Source organism: Chenopodium quinoa, unplaced genomic scaffold (genome assembly GCF_001683475.1).
Source record: "Chenopodium quinoa cultivar QQ74 unplaced genomic scaffold, ASM168347v1, whole genome shotgun sequence".
NCBI lineage: Eukaryota > Viridiplantae > Streptophyta > Magnoliopsida > Caryophyllales > Amaranthaceae > Chenopodium > Chenopodium quinoa.
Genome location: NW_018744626.1, coordinates 3,242,000 through 3,262,316, shown reverse-complemented (window position 1 = coordinate 3,262,316; position 20,317 = coordinate 3,242,000). Strand labels below are relative to the sequence as shown.

Genomic DNA, 20,317 nt, shown 5'->3' with positions numbered 1-20,317 from the left:
ATCAATTGAAATGGATCTAAATCGAAGTATACAAGACACTATAGAAAACTTCGATATTAATGTCATCAATTTCGATCTGAACGAAGCTGTTGAAGATGAAGAACAAGCTATTATTGAAGCTGAGGATGAGAATGAAGTTCATGAGGAAAATCAATCTCTAATGAAACCTCAAGGTATTATACGATATATTTATATGCAATTCATATTAGAATTTGATAATGTGAATTAAACGATTATGCAATTGTTTGATTTGAAGATTAAATTAGACATTTAGGTTTTAATTTGATAATTTGAATTAGGCGATTATATTATGCAATTGTGAATTAAGCGATTACGCATATTTATGTTGATTGAAAATTAAGTAATTATGCGTAATTCATGTTGATTGAATTATGCGTAATTGTGAATTAAGCAGTTATGCGTAATTTATGATGATTGAAAGTTAAGCGATTAAGTGTAATTTATGTTGATTGAAAATTAAGCGATTATGCATAATTAAGCAACTTTTAAGTAATATAGTTGCCTTTAATGATAGTATAGTGATCTATTTTTAAAAATAAATACATTGTACTTATATGATGCTTGTTAAAGCTTTTCAAACATGCAAAGCCACTTTTAAGTAACATAGTTGCCTTTAGTGATAGTATAGTGATCTATTTTTTAAAATAACAGGTGCAAGTAATAACGATGAGATTAGTGGTTGGTTAGTAGGAGAAACTCGAGCAACACTTGCGAAAATACATGAATTGTATTGTCAACATGCTGCTGCAGTTGGTTTTAGTGTTAGAAAAGCAAAACAAACAAGCAAAATTGGAACTAAAGATATCATCACCAAAAAGTTCTTTGTATGTTCTGCAGCAGGATTAAGAAATTCTGGTAAAAAGAAGGAAAAAATTGCAGAAGAACTCTTGACAGAGGAAAGTTCTTCAGTTAAAAAAAAAACAAGATAAAGTAGGAGAGTTCCAATAACAAGGACAAACTGTAATGCTTTGATAATAGAAAAATTGAATGAGGAAGGGCAATTTGAGATAGTTCAGCATGTGTTGGTGCACAATCATCCACTCACTAGACCACAATGGAACCATTTCCACCGTTCAGAGCGTGCAATGACTGGAATTAAAGGGCAAGTGATTGAGGCCATGCAAGAATCTGGACTAAGACCTATGGAATCCTTTAATTACATGTCAAATGAAGCTGGCGGAGAAGATGTTACTGGTCATACAGTGAAAGACCACATGAATTATTGTTATAAACTGAAAATAAAGGCCATTGAAGGAGGAGATTCTCAAGTAGTTTGTGACAAACTACAGGAAGCTTATTCTGAGGACCCTAACTTCTTTTTCAGAGTAAGGATGGATTTAGATGGAAGGGTTTGTAACTTGTTTTGGAGGGATTCCATGATGCTTGAAGATTATAAAATATATGGAGATGTCACTGAATTTGACACCACATATAGGACTAATCGTTACAACCTCATTTGTGCACCCTTTGTAGGAATAAACAACCACTAGAAGAACACTATGTTTCCTTGTTCTTTTATTGGTGATGAGACCACAGATTCATTTGTGTGGTTATTTGAGACCTTTAAAAAGGCATTGGGTGGTAAATGTCCTGTATCACTGTTTACATACCAAGATGCAGCCATGGCAGCAACAATACCAAAGATAATTTCTAATTTTGAAGGAACTTTTTGAATACCACTACATCTAAATATGTTTGTAATAAAATTATATAGTTACCTATATTTTAAATGCAATAACCAATTTTGAAACTATAGTAACAGTATAAAAATGTGCAGGTATTTCCAAATACTAGACATAGGTTATGTCTATGGCACTTGATTCAAAATGCTGTAACAAGATTTGGAGTTTTGAAGAGTGATGATACATTCAAAGCTGCTTTCATGAAATGCTTGAGTGGTTGTATTAATGAAGCTCAGTTTGAAGTATGTTGGGATTCAATGATGACAAAATACAAACTGAAAAAACAATAGTTGGTTCAAAAGGTTATACTCACTAAAGCACAAGTGGTCAACAGCTCTAAGTAAGGACTTTTTCTCCGCGGGAATCTTGTCATCACAGAGAAGTGAGAGCACAAATCATGCAGTGGGATTCAAAGCAAACAAGAAAACAAGTTTGACATAATTCTACAACATATTTCAGAAGACAGTGAAGACTTGGAAAAGGAATGAGGATTTTTATGAGTTCAATAGCATAAAATCAATTCCTACTTCGAGCTATCCAATGTCTGCCTTACTAAAACATGCTGCTGAGGTTTATACACATACATTATTCAGAGACTTTGAAGAAGAATTCAACCTAGCCATTGGATCTCAAACTAAACTGTTATTCATTAATGGAGACAAAATGGTTTACCAAGTGTACCTTGAAGGCAGAGATGGCACAACTCAAGCAGTAACTTATGATCCCGTTAACCAAACAATTCAATGTCCATGCAAGAATTTTGAAGAGTCAGGTTGGTTATGCTTCCATAGCCTTAGAATCTTACACATGCATTCTGTTGAAAAAATCCCAGAGCAATACATATCTGTCACGTGGACTAAAGTGGCTAAGGATAAAGTTTGGGAGAGTATTGAGGCAGAGCAAAGGAAGAAGGGGACATTAAACAACTTCACACCCTGGCGGCTAAACATGGTGAGGAAGTATTATAGTTTAATCCTTAAGAGCCACAAGTTTGAAAAAGCAAGGAAAGTCTTAGAAGAAAGCTATGCAAAAGATTCAAGTGCAATTGATGAGATTATTTCTGCTATGAAGTCAACTGACAACCATTCTGAGAACACTACAGGTGTAGAAGAGAATTCAGAAGCAACTTCATCTAATGTGGTTCAAGTACTAGACCCAGCTCGTGCAAAAACTAAAGGAGGCCAATCAAATAAAAGGATTCCAGGAAGCTATGACTACATGAAAAAGGGGAAGAGGAGGAAACATAGAGAATTTGGTGCCAAAACACCAAATATTAATAATAAGTATATGCTCTGATAGTATTAAGACATCAAATTTTATCTTAAGAACAATATTTTTTATAATAGTAACCTGAATTGTTACAAGGTTACCTTTTATTTGTAATTTCATTCTTGGAAACTTTATATCTTTTAAATACTTATATAGTTTCTTTTTTTTTTAAGATATAGTGTCTTTTTGTATGATATAGTGTCTTTTATGATTGACATAGTGTCCTTTGTTATAGTATAATGTTTTTTTATTTGATCTTAATTGTACTTATTGCTTTTCAAAGAAACAAGGAATAAAGCACATGAGTACTGTAATACCTTATACACAAAGCTTTTTTCTCTAAACTTGTTGTTAATTGGTAGTTTGTTGTCCTACACAGAAGGCTCCTTTTAGTTGTTAAAGCTGATTCAATGTTTCCTGTGATCAACAGATAACAAATCAAGAAAATGAAATGCTCAAATCTTAAAACTAAATACTGATTATTATGATATAGTATCTTTTATGATTAACATAGTAACCTTTAATTTTGAGATATATACTTCTTGGAATAGTAAAATTTTTTTACAATATAATGATCTTTATATAATACCATTACATTGTTAGTTTATTACCATTAGTTAACATAGTCCATAATTTTGACTTAGTTACCTTTATATTTAGAATAGTAACCTTATTAATAAAATAGTGACTTTATTTTAACATATAGTGACCTATGATAATTTCCATTAATTTAAAACATAGTCCTTAATTTTGACACTATAAAATATTGAAAAGGAAGTGGCCTTTTTTTACCAAACAAAGACCTTATAAATAATATAGTGACTTTATTTTAACATATAGTGACATAAGATAACATATATCTTTAATAATTGAATTAAACAAACAATATACCATTTTCATAAAATATTGGCAAAAGCTTGTTTACACAAAATGAATATTTTTCCATTCTTCATAACCTACACAAAAGTTGAATGAATACTAATTAGCTATACATTCTTCAAAGTACTTTGCTTAGTTTCAGAAAATTATGATAACAACTAAGTTTAAAAATCAGTTACACAATGTTAAGCCTTTCCTTGCTTAGTTTCAGAAAATTATGATATCTTAAGCCTTTCCTTTCTTCTTCTTGTCCACAGTCTGCTTCTTCTTATTCTTCCTCTGCTCAATCTCTTTCTTCCTTCTTTCTTCAACCTCTTTTGAAAGACGCTGCCTATCAGGTTTGAATTCAGCCACCTTAACAATTACATTTGATCTAGCTTCATTCATATATCAGATAACAATAAAGATGCAGCAATTTGAACCCGGAGAATCTTCCTATTTGAAGCCTAAAAAAGTATATAATCAATATAAGATATTGTGATATTAATTAAAAGAAATAAGTTAAAAGGAATAGAATCATAAATGTTTTTAAAATTTTACATTTAAACTCATCAGCTCCATTGAATAAAAGCATACTCATTATAGTATAAACACTTGAATCTGAATTATCTTTGCTAGATCTCCAATTCAAAGTAGGAAACTCCAAAGCATAGTCAACCATAGCTCCAGATTGAGTAAGTCTTTGATCAAAGAAGGTACTGATCATATCACACTACCAAAAAATCATATAATCAGATCACAGTCACATTAAATGATCTATTAAGAGTCATTATAACATGTAAACTAGTTTAAAAATTTTCCAAATCCTAATTACTAAAACTCACTATCAAAACCTTTAGACAAGAAAATAGTGAAAATATGGAAGAGTGAGAAAGTAATACCAAGAGACTAGATAACTTTTTCAAGAAGTTACGACCATCCTCATCATAATTCAGATTATCAATAAACTGAATTTTTCCTTCTTCTGCAACAAAGATATCATAGTTAGCAGTAAAAAAACACATATCATTTGTAATTGTGATAAAGGTACCTACAACATAAAAAAAAATACAACTACAAAAACAATTGTATAAAAAGTACCAGTAGAAACCAAAACAATTTATAATGTAGACTTTCTAAGAGTATTTTACAATAGGCACTCTCATTTAAATAAAGGTAACTACAACATAAAAAAAGGAACTATATTATCATAGCATCAAAAAAAGAAAGTATTACCAGCTCCACTTCTGACAAATCAAAATTATTGCAAGCTATTTTCATCCACTCCTCCAATTCTTGATATACATTGTCCACTAGTTGTGAATTGTCATCACTGCCGGCAGCTTCTACTATTGTAAACTTCATAACATTTAAACAAATAAAAAAATAAGTGAAAAGTAAAAACATGTATAAACATTGAAATAATTAAACAACTCACGCTAATTGAAGAACCAAAGTACAATTTTCGAGGTCCATCCTTAAGAAATTTCTGATTTTCATTGAGAAGCAACGCCCAGCAATCCAAAATACTACTGCTCATGATTTCAGAAAGCTCTCCTAATGTGTAGAACTCTTGCCTTTGAATCAAATGATTTTCATGAAAGCATACCAATAGTTCACTGTGTCAAAGAATATAAAATAAGAATTAAAAAAGTGTTTCATAAATAAATAAAAAAAAAAAAGAAAATCAATGTAATCAAACAAAAACTTACTTACTTAGGAGGCAAACAAGAATCATTGATAATGCAATAGTCAACAATCTCTAGGACTAATGGATCCAATAGCTGCATTTCCTTGTTATTTGACTTCAAAAAATGTGAAATAACAATAAGCCTTTCATCAGATTTCCAATTAAAAGAAATCAAACACCTGAACCCTCCATTTGTAATAATATTTTCAAAGCCAATCACAGGTAAAGTTCCCCTAATTTCCTCCCTCCCTTCATTTGTCTTGTTGTGGTCAAATGCAGAAACTTGATCCAACACCTCAAGCATTTTTGTCACCCAAATAGCAAGTTCAGAGATCTCATCAATAACATATTGTACTTGAGGATCCAAAAAAAAAAACAGATCATCCTGAGACACATTAATACCAGGAGCATTGTGGATCTCATTGCGGCGTGAAAGAAGAATCTGTTTTATCTTGTCATTGTAAAAACAAGATATCACATTCATATCTCTTTTCATGAACAAAAATTGTTCATGAACAGGCTGCAAAGAGATTAAAAAAATTATGTATAAATATTTAAATCAAATCCAATAATTTTTTTAAAAAAAAGAATAAAAGTCAGTTATTCCTTACATCAATAGCATATGAATGGATCTCCTGATCTGACATCGAACCTGGTGGGAGATTAAACTGTATTGTACCAGGTACATCATTACCCTCCCTAACATTTTCAACATTTCCCACACTTCCCCCTGTAGTACACACAGGAGCATCCTGAAAATTCAGCTTACGACTAACAAGATACACATCACAGAGCAAAATCCCTGACCCAAAACTTTTCGACAATTTTTCCTTCTTAATTCTGTCCCTAATCAACTCATCATTCCAATGTTCAATTAAGGGTTAAGAAGTACTTAATTCAACATTCCTAAATTTCAACCTATGAAAGTAAATAATCTCCAACATCAAAATACAACCACAACAGTTTTGAATTTCTCCTTTTTGGTAACTTTTAACACCTTCACACGGTTTTTCAAGAACATATTTACACCAATTCAAATTTTTAATTTGTCCAACATCATCAAGTGCCTTAGCAATCCTAAGATCAGCAGTTCGGTTAGAAGTAGGAGCCAAAAAAGAGGATACTACATGCATAACAAAGAGTTGCTTAAACTCATCTCCACCTTGATCTAAAGTAGGTATCATATCCTCTAACAAATTAAGTGGAATTTGGTCATTTTCATCTGCCAACCCAAAATTCAACCTCCAATTATGTTTGAAAACAAAGTCAGGATTACTTTTATTAGCAGATCGAGGTATCTCCTCAACATTACTAGGGTTCAAAGGAAGGCAAAATACATCATACATATCATATTCAGTGACCACAAACTCCTTACTATTGTCTATTGAAAACATGCAGCTACCACAGTCAAAACAATCAATTAGCCACCTATACATACTAGTAGGATTCTTTTTCAACTTCAATGATAACAGCCCTCCAAAGTCGATTTCATTCACAGAAATTTTTTTATCATCAGTAAAGTTAGACATCAAATCAACCAATTGCAAAGGCCTACATTTAGTTTTAAATGGACGCAATCTGCAAAATAGAAATAATAATGCACAATCACACAAACATGCATGTTGAATCTAATTTTTTGAGAACACTCCAAAGTAAACAAAGTTACTTACGTAGGTACATCACCACCAGCTTCAACTGTTGATTTATTCATTCTTATCCTTTGCCTCTTAACACTAACAGGAGCAGTAGCTTCAACACTAGGTTCAGGTTCATCTTCACGAGTTCTCTTTTGCCGAGACGAAGGTGAACCAGTTGCAGGAACCTGATGCTCATGAAGCTCTCTGGAAACATCTTGTTCAGGAACATTCTTTTTCTTTTTAGCTCTAGTATTCTTCTTCAAGCCTTTGGCAACATTTGTATACAAAAGAAATCAAAATGTATATTATAGTAACCTTACTGAAACAATAATGACCAGAAAATACAAGATACAAGATACAAGCTCATTCAATTGCCCTTCCCTTGCAAAAGAGAAAGCATGAACAAGATACAAGCACTCAACAAGTATTATGATTGAATAAACAGCTAGTAAATAATCTGGTTTATAAATTGTCACTGAATAATATCATAAACTTTATTCAAACAATTTCAAGCATTAAGCATGAATCCACAATTCCTTAGTTTTACCTAATAAGCCAAGGCCTCATCAGTTGGACAATTTTTATTATTATTGAATATAAAGCACAATTCACAAATCATACATGAAACATATTGCTATCAAGATTACATTCCAACAAATTGTTACTTGTTAGTACTAACAGGAACCAATCAAGTGACAGTTAGCTAGTTTAATGCTCATTCTTTTCAAACTTCTAACTAGATACATTAGACAAACATATAATCTATAAAAATTACTATCCCAAAACATTTAAATATATCATAAAGTAGAAAATAACAATTAGTCAACTCAAAATTGCACAAATCATCATCATGAACAACACATTATCAATAAAATTGAATGAGAAAACAAAAAACAATCAAAATTGAACAAAATAAGAATCAAACCTCACAAAACCCTAGATCTTCACTACGAAACAAAATTCATGCAAATAGTTCAATTAAAGAAAAACAACAATTAATCAGCTCAAAATTACACAAATCTTAATCGAGAACAACACATTAACAATAAAATTGAATGAAAAAACAGGAAACAATTAAAATTGAAAGAAAATAAAAATCGAACATCGCAAAACACTAGATCTTCACTACGAAACAAAATTCAAACAAAAATTCATACAAAATTCATGCAAATAATTTCAATTAAAGAAAACAACAATTAATCAACTAAATATTGCGGAAAAAAAGATATAAACGAAGATTACCCGAAGGTTGTGGTTCGTTGACTTTTGTAGCAGAAGAACGGGGGCCGCGTTTTCATTGAAATGTAGCACCTCCTCTGGTTCTCGCCATTGAAGAACTCGAGCTGAGGAGAGAGAAAATGGAAGAAGGGAAGAGAGAGAAAGTGTCAGATTAATTGAGAAAATAAAGGAAACAATTAATTTGGTAATTTGGAGCAATTAATATGTTAGAAAAGATAGGAGAGGAGAGTAAATAGCTCAGCTGAGAGTGACTAAAGTCACGTGATAAATTTGGTCCACAATAATGTTATTGTGGATCAGGTTTATTTAAGAAAAATACCCATAGTAGTAAGCACAAAATTATTACTTCGTGTTTCTTTTTTTTGTTGTTGTTGGCAGTAGTGTTTTATATTATTATTAGTTGTACTTCATATTTATTAATTATTATTACGGAGTGTTATACACCAAAGATATTTATTATTATTATTATTATTATTTCACAAATTTTCCAAAAAAAAAAGAAGGGTGTATGTTAATTTATTATTGTAAAAGTTATCTTTAAAATTTAAAGTTACCCTTTATACTTTAAAAATTATTATTTGTCTAATAATAAATTTTAGTATGTAATTATGAATCTATAAGAAATTACACATTAAAATAAAATTCAAACCAACAATAAATTAAAAGTTATCTTTTAAGGGGTGAAAATTACCATAAAAATAGTTAAAGTTATTCTCAAACCAACCATATTACAATAAAATTAACATACATCCACCCTACACAAACTTAATCGTCTTACAATAAAATTAATGTACATCCACGTTACACAAGACTTATCCTCAAACTAACCGTCTTACAATAAAATTAATGTATATCCACCTTAATTACACAAGACTTATTGAAAAATTAACGAGGGTAATATTAATTTTAGGGTTTGTTTACATTTACTGAACTGAACTGATTGGAGCTGAACTGAATATTTTATGAGAGAAGGAAATTAGGAGCTAAAATGCACTAAATCGAACTGAAGTGATTGGAGCTAATTAATTTGAAATAAGCTGACGTGAACAGACCCTTAGTGGATTGTTAAACACCGACATAAAAAATGATCATCACCGCCGACATTTGGTGTGAATGGTCAATCATATACATGTCCGTATTACCATCCCTTATCCTCCCTTGCGACTCACCACCTCTTTTGATCGACGACGACCACCACCACCCTGACCGGCGACCATACCTCAATGCAACCCACCACCTTCCCACGCCGGTAAAAGTTGGTGGTTTTCTTTTTATTTTCGTCAATCGCGGTAACCGGAACCAGTTTTGTGCTTCGGTTACCGCGGTTGCTGGAAATAAAAAACCACCACCTTCCCCATCATTAAGGGGGATGTGGTGGGTCGCCTTTCAAGGTGGTTGTGATCGTCGCCAGTCAAGGTGGTGGTGTCAAGATGTTAGTGAATGGTAGCAAAAGGGGAGATAGTGGTAAAATACTAAAGGTATAATTGTCCATTTATACTAAATATTGTCGATTTTGATCATTTTTTACGGCGGTATTTAACACCTCCTAATTTTATTGACTTATTGCTCATGAAAAAACAAAAGAAAATACAAGTACGAAGTAGTCCATAATCTCAAACAATAAAAGTGGAAAATCGAGAAAACCCTAAGACCCTTTTACAACACAGCCGTCCCCTTAGTTTTCTAAAGCTCATTCGACGGCGGTGTGAGCTTTTCTCCTTCAGATCCACCCCAGATCCCCCTTCATCTTTTCCAGGTTTTTCTCTCTCCTCCTCTTTTTCTTAAATTCATCATCTTTTACTGCTTGTGTAAATTCCAAAATTTGGGGTTTTTATGTGCATGATTACAATATTATCATCAGTGTGATTGTCTGGTTTTGTGTGGAATTGGTGATTTTGTTCTTATGGCTTTTGTTTCTGTAGATTTCATGATGAAAGTTTGTATCTTTCTGTTCAGCTTGAGTTGTTTTTGGTATAAAATTGCTGAATTGAATTATTTTTTGAACGGATTCATGTTGTAATTGATTAAATTTGCGTTAAGGGTTGAAGAATTATGGTATATTATTATTGTTATTTGCTTCAATTTTGTTGGTTAAATTGCATTGCACCCATTTGAGTTGAATTTCTGAGTTAAAGATTTTACCTTTTTTAATCTATGCTGAAAAGGGTTTTTTAGCGATTGATCTTATTCTATGTAGCTATATGAGTAAGTTTTTGTGTTGATCTTTGTGATTTGGAGTATTATCAAAGAAAAAAATTGTGGGCGAGAAAGGGATATTGGGTATTGATGCTAGGAATTATTGAAGTATGGAAATTCGGTTGGTAGCAAATCAATTCAGTGATCGATGATTTGGTTGTGTGGAAACCATGAACCCAGATTAAGGTTTGTAGGGAGTTGTGAGAAATTAGGAAATTCAGTCGGTAGCAAATCGATTCAGTGATAGATGAATTGGTTGTGGCGCAATCATAAATCCAGATTAAGGTTTGTAGTGGAGTTTTGGGAAATTATTTTAACTTTAATTCTATTCCAGCCTTCCAGGGAGATATAATCTTGCCGCGTGTTGCCAATTAAAGTTCTTGTTAACCAAGCTAATGATAGCACCAAAGGAGCAATCCCCTATTTTATGAAGACCTGTGTTGACCAATTATTTCCTTTGTGGATTATGTTTGTTATGTACTCGTAACGCTCTTTCGCTGATTATATGAAGTCACCTAGGACACCAACCGTTTTCGATACTGGATTGCTGACTTGTTACCAAATGTATTCGACTTTCTATTTAATGGTTGTTTAACTTCTAGAGTTGGAGATTCTGCTGGTCATCATTACTTCCTTTGTGGATATGTTTGTTATGGACTCGTAACGCTTGTTCGCTGTTTATATGAAGTCACCTAGGATACCAACCGTTTTCGATAGGGATTGATTTGCTACCAAATGTATTGGACTTTCTAATTAATAGTTGTTCAACTACTAGAGTTGGAGATGGTGCTGGTCATAATTATGAGAGTATGCGATCATTGTGATTATATGTAGCTTAGGTTCATCTGTTATTAAACTTTTTTTTTTTTGAAACACATCTGTTATAAAACTTGAACATTTAAAAATTGTTTGAAAATCTTAGCCAAATCAGTAATTAGTAGTTTGCCTTATAATTTTAATGTTTTGGCTTTGTGACCTATCTTTATATTTTACTATCTTGAGAAATAATGCAAAGTATATACTTTTTAGTTCACCATGTAATTGGTACCTGGTGTGAGTGGTTTCATATTACTGATTGAGGGAGGCTTGTTTGTGCAGGTGAATATACCCAAAATTCTGGTTTAAGATGTCGGACAGCCATGAGACTGACAAGAATATTGAAATATGGAAGATCAAAAAGCTGATCAAGGCATTGGAAGCTGCCAGGGGGAATGGAACAAGCATGATCTCCCTCATCATGCCTCCGCGTGATCAAGTTGCTAGGGTTACAAAGATGTTGGGTGATGAGTACGGAACTGCTTCCAATATCAAGAGTAGGGTGAATCGTCAATCTGTGCTAGCAGCTATTACATCTGCGCAACAGAGGTTGAAGCTGTACAACAAGGTTCCTCCTAATGGGCTTGTTCTATACACCGGAACCATCGTAACCGATGATGGTAAAGAAAAGAAAGTAACCATTGATTTTGAGCCCTTCAGGCCAATAAATGCTTCCCTGTATTTGTGTGACAACAAATTCCATACAGAAGCATTGAATGAACTACTTGAGTCTGATGATAAGTTTGGCTTTATAGTCATGGATGGTAATGGAACCCTATTCGGTACTCTGAGTGGGAACACCAGGGAGGTGCTTCACAAATTTACTGTTGATCTTCCAAAGAAGCACGGTAGAGGAGGACAATCTGCATTACGTTTTGCTCGTCTTCGAATGGAGAAGCGGCATAACTATGTGAGGAAGACTGCAGAACTCGCCACTCAGTTTTTCATTAATCCTGCTACAAGCCAGCCTAATGTTTCAGGACTTATACTTGCTGGATCAGCTGACTTTAAAACTGAGCTCAGTCAATCTGACATGTTCGATCCTCGCCTTCAGGCAAAGATTCTAAATGTTGTAGATGTTTCTTATGGTGGTGAGAATGGTTTTAACCAGGCAATAGAGCTGTCTGCTGAAATTCTTGCCAATGTGAAGTTTATTCAGGAGAAGAAGTTGATAGGAAAGTACTTTGAGGAGATCAGTCAGGATACAGGTAAGTATGTTTTTGGTGTTGAAGATACACTCAAGGCTTTGGAAATGGGGGCTGTTGAGATTCTCATTGTCTGGGAAAATCTTGATATCAATAGATACTCACTCAAAAATGCCTCAACTGGTGAACTTATTGTAAAACATTTGAACAAGGAGCAAGAGGCTGACCAGAGCAATTTCCGGGACTCAGAAACTAATGCTGAGTTGGAGGTGCAGGAAAAAACTTCTTTGCTGGAATGGTTTGCTAATGAGTACAAGAATTTTGGATGCTCCCTTGAATTTGTAACTAACAAATCCCAAGAAGGATCGCAATTTTGCAGGGGTTTTGGTGGCATAGGAGGAATTCTCCGTTACCAACTCGATATGCGATCCTTTGATGAGCTTTCTGATGATGGAGAAACCTATGGAGATTCAGATTAATCAATCATCAGCTTGGCATTCCCATGCCCAACAACTTGAGCATCAACCAGACCGAAGTAAGTAGTTGATAAGTTCATCGCAGTTACGTTGCTGCTCAGGTTGTCCTCTGAGAATTTCTACAGAGTTGTTCCATTTAAGGTTTAATTAATCAATTTCAACATATTTCATATAACGTTGTGTGTAATACCTTTCTCGAGATCCCTTTAGAATCTAGAATTCTTGTGCTCCGAGAATACACCATTGCGTCTTGAGGTTGACCATACCTGAAGTGATTTTGATTGAGATGTTGAATGAATCATATTGTTGTTTGATATCATAGAATTCATTGCATGAGGTAATGGTATAAAGATGTCGTTTTTCTTTTGCTTAGGATCCCTTTTTTCTTCTGAGCTTTGTTGATTGATGTAGTGAAACAGTTATCCTAGGTATGTTAGGTCAAGGGGTTGATTCGCCCTTTGCTTTAAACATTTCTATGTTAGTGTTTTGGCAAAAGATTCATAGTTTGAAGCTGAATGCTCAAGTATAGAAAATGTTTCTTCTTTATTCTCTCGCAATAGTCAATTACTTTCAACATAGTGCCGTAGTTGTATATACTTTCGTATTGATCGTTTTGAATTCGTTTATTGTATGCTATATTTTCTTTAATTTTGAAAATAGCCGAAAAAATACTTATTTTTGCTTGGTTCAATTGGATTTAAGGAATGATACTTATATAGCCGACAGTGTATTGGTTAAATCCTTACTTATTTCTAGTTTCACCATTCTCCCAAAATCCTACTCCGTATTTCATTCTTTAGTAAGCATTCGTAATTTACTGTTATCACAGAGGGAACATTGAACAAAACTACATTGACATTGTTTGCATAGTTTTAAAAAACCATTGTACTCTCTCCGTCCTTTTTAAATTTTCCTATCTGAGTATTTGCAATGCGGTCTAACTGGTAAAATTTTGTGGGCTGCCCGGGTTTATCAATTTGATAAACAATTGAAGTTTATCAAGGGGTAAAAGTATCATTTTCAGTTGATAATGAAAGGTGTGTATGTAATTTGATAATCACATTTAACTAGTTATTGTTCCCATCTTCATCTTCTTCATGTACTTCCCACAACAATAGAGACTTTGTCTCTTCCCCACCTACCTTCATCTTCTTTGCCTCCTTCAAGTTGCTGATATGGAGATTTCGCCAACCTCAACTACCATCATTTTCGGCGGCTTTGCTACCAAATTAATCGAAAACCCTAAGATAAAATGGAGAAATTAAGGGTACGGCTAGGTGTTTATAGATTGCTTGTGAGCTTTTCTTCCCCCATTGAAATCTCCATTGAAGTTGGTCTAACCTTCTTCCTGACTAAGTGGATGTTTGTGAGTTTCACTTCCATCAAATAACGCCGTGAAGAGTAATGTTTTGACAGTTGTACATAAGTACTACACTGAGTTTTTTATTATATAAGCTTAAATTTCAAGACCAAATATTTACATAATTGCCATTTGATAAACATGTCCTGTTTATCAAATTGATAAACTTGTATTTCCTCAAAATTTTGATCATTAACATTTTTAAAATCATATTTGTAAAATATTAAAAATACGAAGCAGAAATTCAGAAACTACTCTACATATTTAACCAAATTCCACCATATTTTATACGGAGTATGATATTTCTTCGAGTAAAGCATAAATACGGTCCCTGAACTATTGTATAAGGGTAAGTTTTAGTCCCTCTCAACTCTTTTGGAGAGTTTTAGTCCCTCCCCCACCTTGAAAAGCATTTTCCAGAAAAAAAAAATTTAGGGACTTAGCTGACTAAGCATTAGTTTAGGGACTATGACTCAGCAAATTAGTTTAGGGATGTTGATTCATCAATAGTTTAGGGATGTTTAGTCAGATTTTTATTTTTAAATAATTTTTCAACCAAAAATCTTCTGCAAGCTTCATTATTTAACTGAGCTTGATTAAGACCGATGATTTTTTATTTTAAAATAATTTTTCAACCAAACTTCTGATTTCTGGGCTTTCTACATCGACTCCTCATTCTCTCACTACAAATTCCTTGGTTATTTTATTTGTATTTTAAAGTCTGGATTTTAGCCGAGTAATTAATTTTCTAGATATTTTCAGTTTTTCAATCGTCTGCTAAATGCTACTCCCTCCGTCCCTAAATTACATTCCTACTCCTAGCATTTATTCCTCACATAATAGAGAGAAGTGGGAATGTAATTTAGGGACGGAGGGAGTAATGTTTCTTTTGAGTGATTTTTTTTTTATTCTTCATTTTTTTTCAATTGATTGTAAATTACTTCAAACCTTGGATTTTTGCCAACTAATTAGATTTACTTGGGTCTGACATTGGCATTTTGAGGGGAAAAATTGCAGCAATTGAGGTGGTGATTTTGCATGACTACTACTACTACTATTCAAATTGGACGAATGATGGTGACTGCATCTATGCCGCGATTAAGTGCTAGCAGATGGCGCAGCGAAGCGATTTGAGGTGATGGTGGGTGCCGCTGCAAAGCCTGCAATTGGGCGTGAATCAATTTCAAGCATCATCTTTTTTAAGTCGGCACAATCAAAATAAATTGTTTATAGTCCACTGTCAATCAATTAATTTTACGCTTTTTAATTGATGTAAAATTAACTCTAATATGTATAATGTATTCATGTTACCAACAATCATTCTATTAACATACTGGAAAAACAAATTAATAGATTCAATAGGTTACCCAAAAAAACGGAACTATAAACAAAAATTGCTTAGCTATGTACTGGTTGAAAACATTAATCAATGAAGTCCCTAAACTATTTGCTTTGTCAACGTCCCTAAACTATTTTCTAAATTGATGACTCAACATTCCTAAACTAATTTGCTGAGTCATAGTCCCTAAATTAATGCTTAGTCAGCTTAGTCCCTAAACTTTTGACTAGAAAACACCTTTTAAGGTGGGGGAGGGACTAAAACTCTCCAAAAAGGTTGAGATGGACTAAAACTTACCCTTACACAATATTTCAGGGACTGTTTTTATGTTTTACTCATATTTCTTCTTGTATACATTACAAAATGTGGTCCAAGGTTTAAAGTTTGACCAAATGAATAGTAAATAGGAAGATTATAAATAATTTTTTTAAAAAATTGAGTATAAGATGTTATAGTTTATGTTATTACGAAGTATACATTAGCAATCACGAGCGAACTTTGTTGTTGGATATACGAGTTATTCTTTGATTTAGGCTATGCTTAATTCATTTGATTTTATATGATCTAATCAGATTTTTAAATTTGACCAAATTTTAACCTTATTAATACACTATATAAGATCAAAATTATCAAATGAGTTGTCATTAGATTTTTATAATATGCATTTTCAAAATATCAAATTTTCATATAGTTTTAGCAATAAAGTAAAGATATTTTAACGATAAATAAACCCTAAATGAAAAGGAAAAAAAAATTAAGATCTATCTAATTAATTTCTTAAATGACCAATTATCAACTTAAATAAGTTAGAACTAAACATAGCCTTAGGCCCCGTTCTTTAGAGCTACTTTGCTCTGCTCTGCTCTGTTTTGCTGAAATCTGCTCTGCTCTACTCTGCTCTGCTTCAATCTGCTCTGCTCTGCTATTTTCTGTTATGCTCTACTTAAAATTAATACTTAATATAGAATTATTATAATAATAATTAATATTTAATAATAATAATAATTAATTAATATTTAATATTTAATATTTAATAAGAATAATAATAAATAATTAATATTTAATAATAATAATACTTAATACTTAATAATAATAATAAAAATAATTAATTATTGATATTTAATAAAAAAAATTAATTATTAATATTTAATAATAATAATAATAAATAATTAATAATTAATATTTAATAATAATAATAGTAATAATAATAGTACTTATACTAATAGTAATAATAATACTTATAACTAATAATATTAATTATAATAAAAATAATTGATTTTTATAATAACAATTAATATTAAGATAATAACTAATATTTAAAGATAATACTAATTATTAATTTATAATAATAATAATAATAATAATATTAATTAATATAATAATAATAATTAATATTTAACTTTAAAAATTTAATGATTATAATAATAATACGATAATATTAGTAATAATAATAATAATAATAATAATAATAATAATAATAATAATAATAATAATAATAATAATAATAATAATAATAATAATAATAAAATCTGCTATGCTATGTTTGGCTCTGCTGAAATCTGCTCTGCTATGCTGAAATCTGCTCTGCTATGCCCAGAAGTTCAAAAGAACAGGGCCTTACTCGGTTGACAATGATGATGTTGATGTTATCATATAAGGCTCTAATGCATTCTTAATCTTCCCTAAATAGGCTTCCCTAAACACTTGAACAAACTCTGCATATTTTACACTCTTATATATTGGAGGATTTTCAGCATTAATCAATGCTTTCGCAGGCTCCACAATGCAGTCTCCCTTAGGCTCTATGAAGAAGGCAGCAGTCATCCGAGTTTCATCCTTGTTCGTTACTGCTCGATGCTCCACACTATGCAGCTTACCATTGCTAACAATCTATAGCAAAATTTGACAAGGAACTATTGTTAATACAGTAGTAACAATTTTTGAAGAAAAGAATCAATATATGTACCTGTAATTGGTATCCAATGTTAATAACAAATGCATCAAGAATTGGCTCAACGCCGATCCATTGGCCATCCGTCAATGTCTGAAGCCCCGCGACAGTTCCTTGGAGAAGTATGGTGATGAGTCCTGTATCACAGTGCGGTCTGAGTCCCAAGGTTAAACTAGGATCAGGGCATGGAGGATAACAATGAATGCTCAAATATTGTTCTTGACTCAATTCATTCGCGAAATATCCTACTCCAAGCTTTAGTCCTTCACTTATGAGCTCCAGAATTCTTGTTCCCATCTCATTAACTTCAGTTACATACTTCCCCACAACCTCCCTGAAATAGTATATGTCATACTTCGTACATATTTTTTACAAGCATACTCATAGATTTTATGCAATGTTCAGGAAATAACCTGTATTTGGTTGGTTTTTGTGGCCAAGAATGGATGCATTCTTCCAGAGGAGAGCAAAAATGCCGTAAACTGTCTCTCCAAGCATGAATGTCTTCTTCATCATACACGACATTGCTTGTGTAATATATGCACTTCTGACTGATATCAGATGAACATAATTTCAGTTTTTCCTCTGTTGGAAGATCAAAGAAGTCTTGATAAGCAGTTCTCGCGTCATCAATTACTGTCTGCGGAACTCCATGGTTAATCACCTTTCATACACAAAACAAACCAACTAAAATGAGCATAATAGTAATGAGCTTATTTCATACCATGACATCAGTATAAAAAAAAAAAAAAAAAAAAAAAGGTACACTCTATGTAACAACTTAAATCAGGGGTGTGCAGAAATGGACCTGAAAGAATCCGAACTCCTGGCTAGCCTCTATAATCTTTTGAATTGTTTCTTTGCGATCAAGCCCTACCGCCTTTCCAAGATCAATGACCGGAATATTCTTGGAAACGGGAACATGCTCCCCGGGTCTCATTTCAGTTGAAAATACATAATTTTCAGGCAGCGTCTTACCATCAGACCAAGTAGAAACAAACTTGTCCATCTTTTGTTATGATCTGCAAAAAAATTTACCCTTAAAAAAAATGGTTTCTTGAAAATCTTAACTACTTGTAGCATCTATTTGAAATTTTGAAGTGTTAGGAAAAACATACTAATGCACAAAATTATAGAAAACTAATACTTACTCAAAATAAAAATAATAAGCCGCATTTTAATGTTTCAAAAAAGAGACATGTTAGGAAGTATTGGGAGGAATATTAGGAGAATATTATTCATATTTATCATATATTTAGTTTCCTGATTTATAGCCTTTGATTGACACAAGACAAGATAATTGATAGAATAACGGTTATTTATACAGAGTGTTTGATATATAAAGTTATAATGGTTATTTATACAGGGTGTTTTATATGAGGGATAAGGATAAGCGGAAAGGATAAGGATAAAATAAGGTGTTATTGTTTATTTGGTACAAAGTACGGAGTATAAGTTAGGCAGGTTAAGAGTTGGATAAGTAACAAAGTTACTAATATACCCTAAGTAAACTTATCCTTCTCTTTTACTTTTTCCTTTTTATTAAGAGTAATATGTGGCATTTTAAGCCGGTTTAGCAACTACCAAATGCAAATCACATTAAGAAACCTAATCCAACTACTTAATTGTGCACTCACATCTTAAACATGATATTAAGGACATTTTTGGAGTAAGGGGAATGAACGGAATTATGATTTAATGAGAAATATGATGTGAAAATGTGAAATAAATAAATAATGGTACAAGCCACATTATGGATGGTTAAATATCATTTCAAACAGGATATATGGGTCCCTTCCAAACAAAGGTTGATCTTCTAGCAAAGTATGATATACTTCGTTGGTTTTATGATATATGGAGTAATTATAATGTAAAATTTATGGGAAATTATGTTATATCACACATTAACACTTTAAATTATATGAGCTTTTCTTTTCTTAATTGTCTGTTTTAAGATGAAGCATGAATTTCACCCTTAAAAATTTTCCTTATGTATATATAGAAATTGGACATAAGAATATTATTCACATAAATCATGTCGCATTTGAGGTTGATTTCAGGGCTTTATCTTGCTTTCTTTCCTTATGGACAACAATTTTATTCCCCAATAAAACCAAACACCCTATATGGGAGTAAAGAAGCTTATAAACAAGCTAGGCATTGTGGATTCCAGCTTATCATTTGTCCTCTCAAAGTTCTTTTTTAAAAAGAGATGTTAAATTCATACTCTTTGCTTTAACATGCTCCTTTGATAAATTGACACGTGGTTTACAAATGTACGTAATACGTAATAGTTGGATGAAGATCATGAAATGAGTTGTTTAATACTACCTTCTTTAACTATTATTTGTAATAAATGAATATTTTATATCTCATAAATAATACCCCTTTGTTGCAAATAATAGTTAACGGAGGTAATATAAAGTTAGTCAACTTAATTTACAAAAATGAGTTGTTTAATATAAAGTTAGTGAACTTAATTTAAAAAAGATTTTATTTTTTAAAAAAAATATATGAGAACTGAGAAGTTATTGGACAATGAGGGCTATGGTAAATATAATTAATAAAAGGAATTCCTTGTATTTATAGTAGTTTTAAATTATTTTAAAACGATTAAGAAAGAAAAGGTGTGTCACTT

At 32.1% G+C, this 20,317-nt stretch overlaps 2 protein-coding genes across 2 annotated transcripts; one reads left to right on the top strand and one right to left on the bottom strand.

Moving 5' to 3' along the window:
* The first annotated feature begins 9,996 nt into the window (after positions 1–9,996).
* Positions 9,997–13,562, top strand: LOC110700506 (eukaryotic peptide chain release factor subunit 1-3). The gene is made up of 2 exons (XM_021878053.1): positions 9,997–10,152; positions 11,691–13,562. Exon 2 carries the CDS (start codon positions 11,719–11,721, stop codon positions 13,030–13,032), a length of 1,314 nt encoding a protein of 437 aa, XP_021733745.1. The 5' UTR covers positions 9,997–10,152; positions 11,691–11,718; the 3' UTR covers positions 13,033–13,562.
* A 3,734-nt stretch (positions 13,563–17,296) lies between these two features.
* Positions 17,297–18,999, bottom strand: LOC110700794 (hyoscyamine 6-dioxygenase-like). The gene is made up of 5 exons (XM_021878388.1): positions 18,831–18,999; positions 18,488–18,701; positions 18,093–18,343; positions 17,695–18,013; positions 17,297–17,618 (listed from the first exon to the last, which is right to left on the bottom strand). The coding sequence occupies exons 2-5, from the start codon at positions 18,686–18,688 to the stop codon at positions 17,346–17,348; spliced, it is 1,044 nt and encodes a 347-aa protein (XP_021734080.1). The 5' UTR covers positions 18,689–18,701; positions 18,831–18,999; the 3' UTR covers positions 17,297–17,345.
* Positions 19,000–20,317: the final 1,318 nt, after the last annotated feature.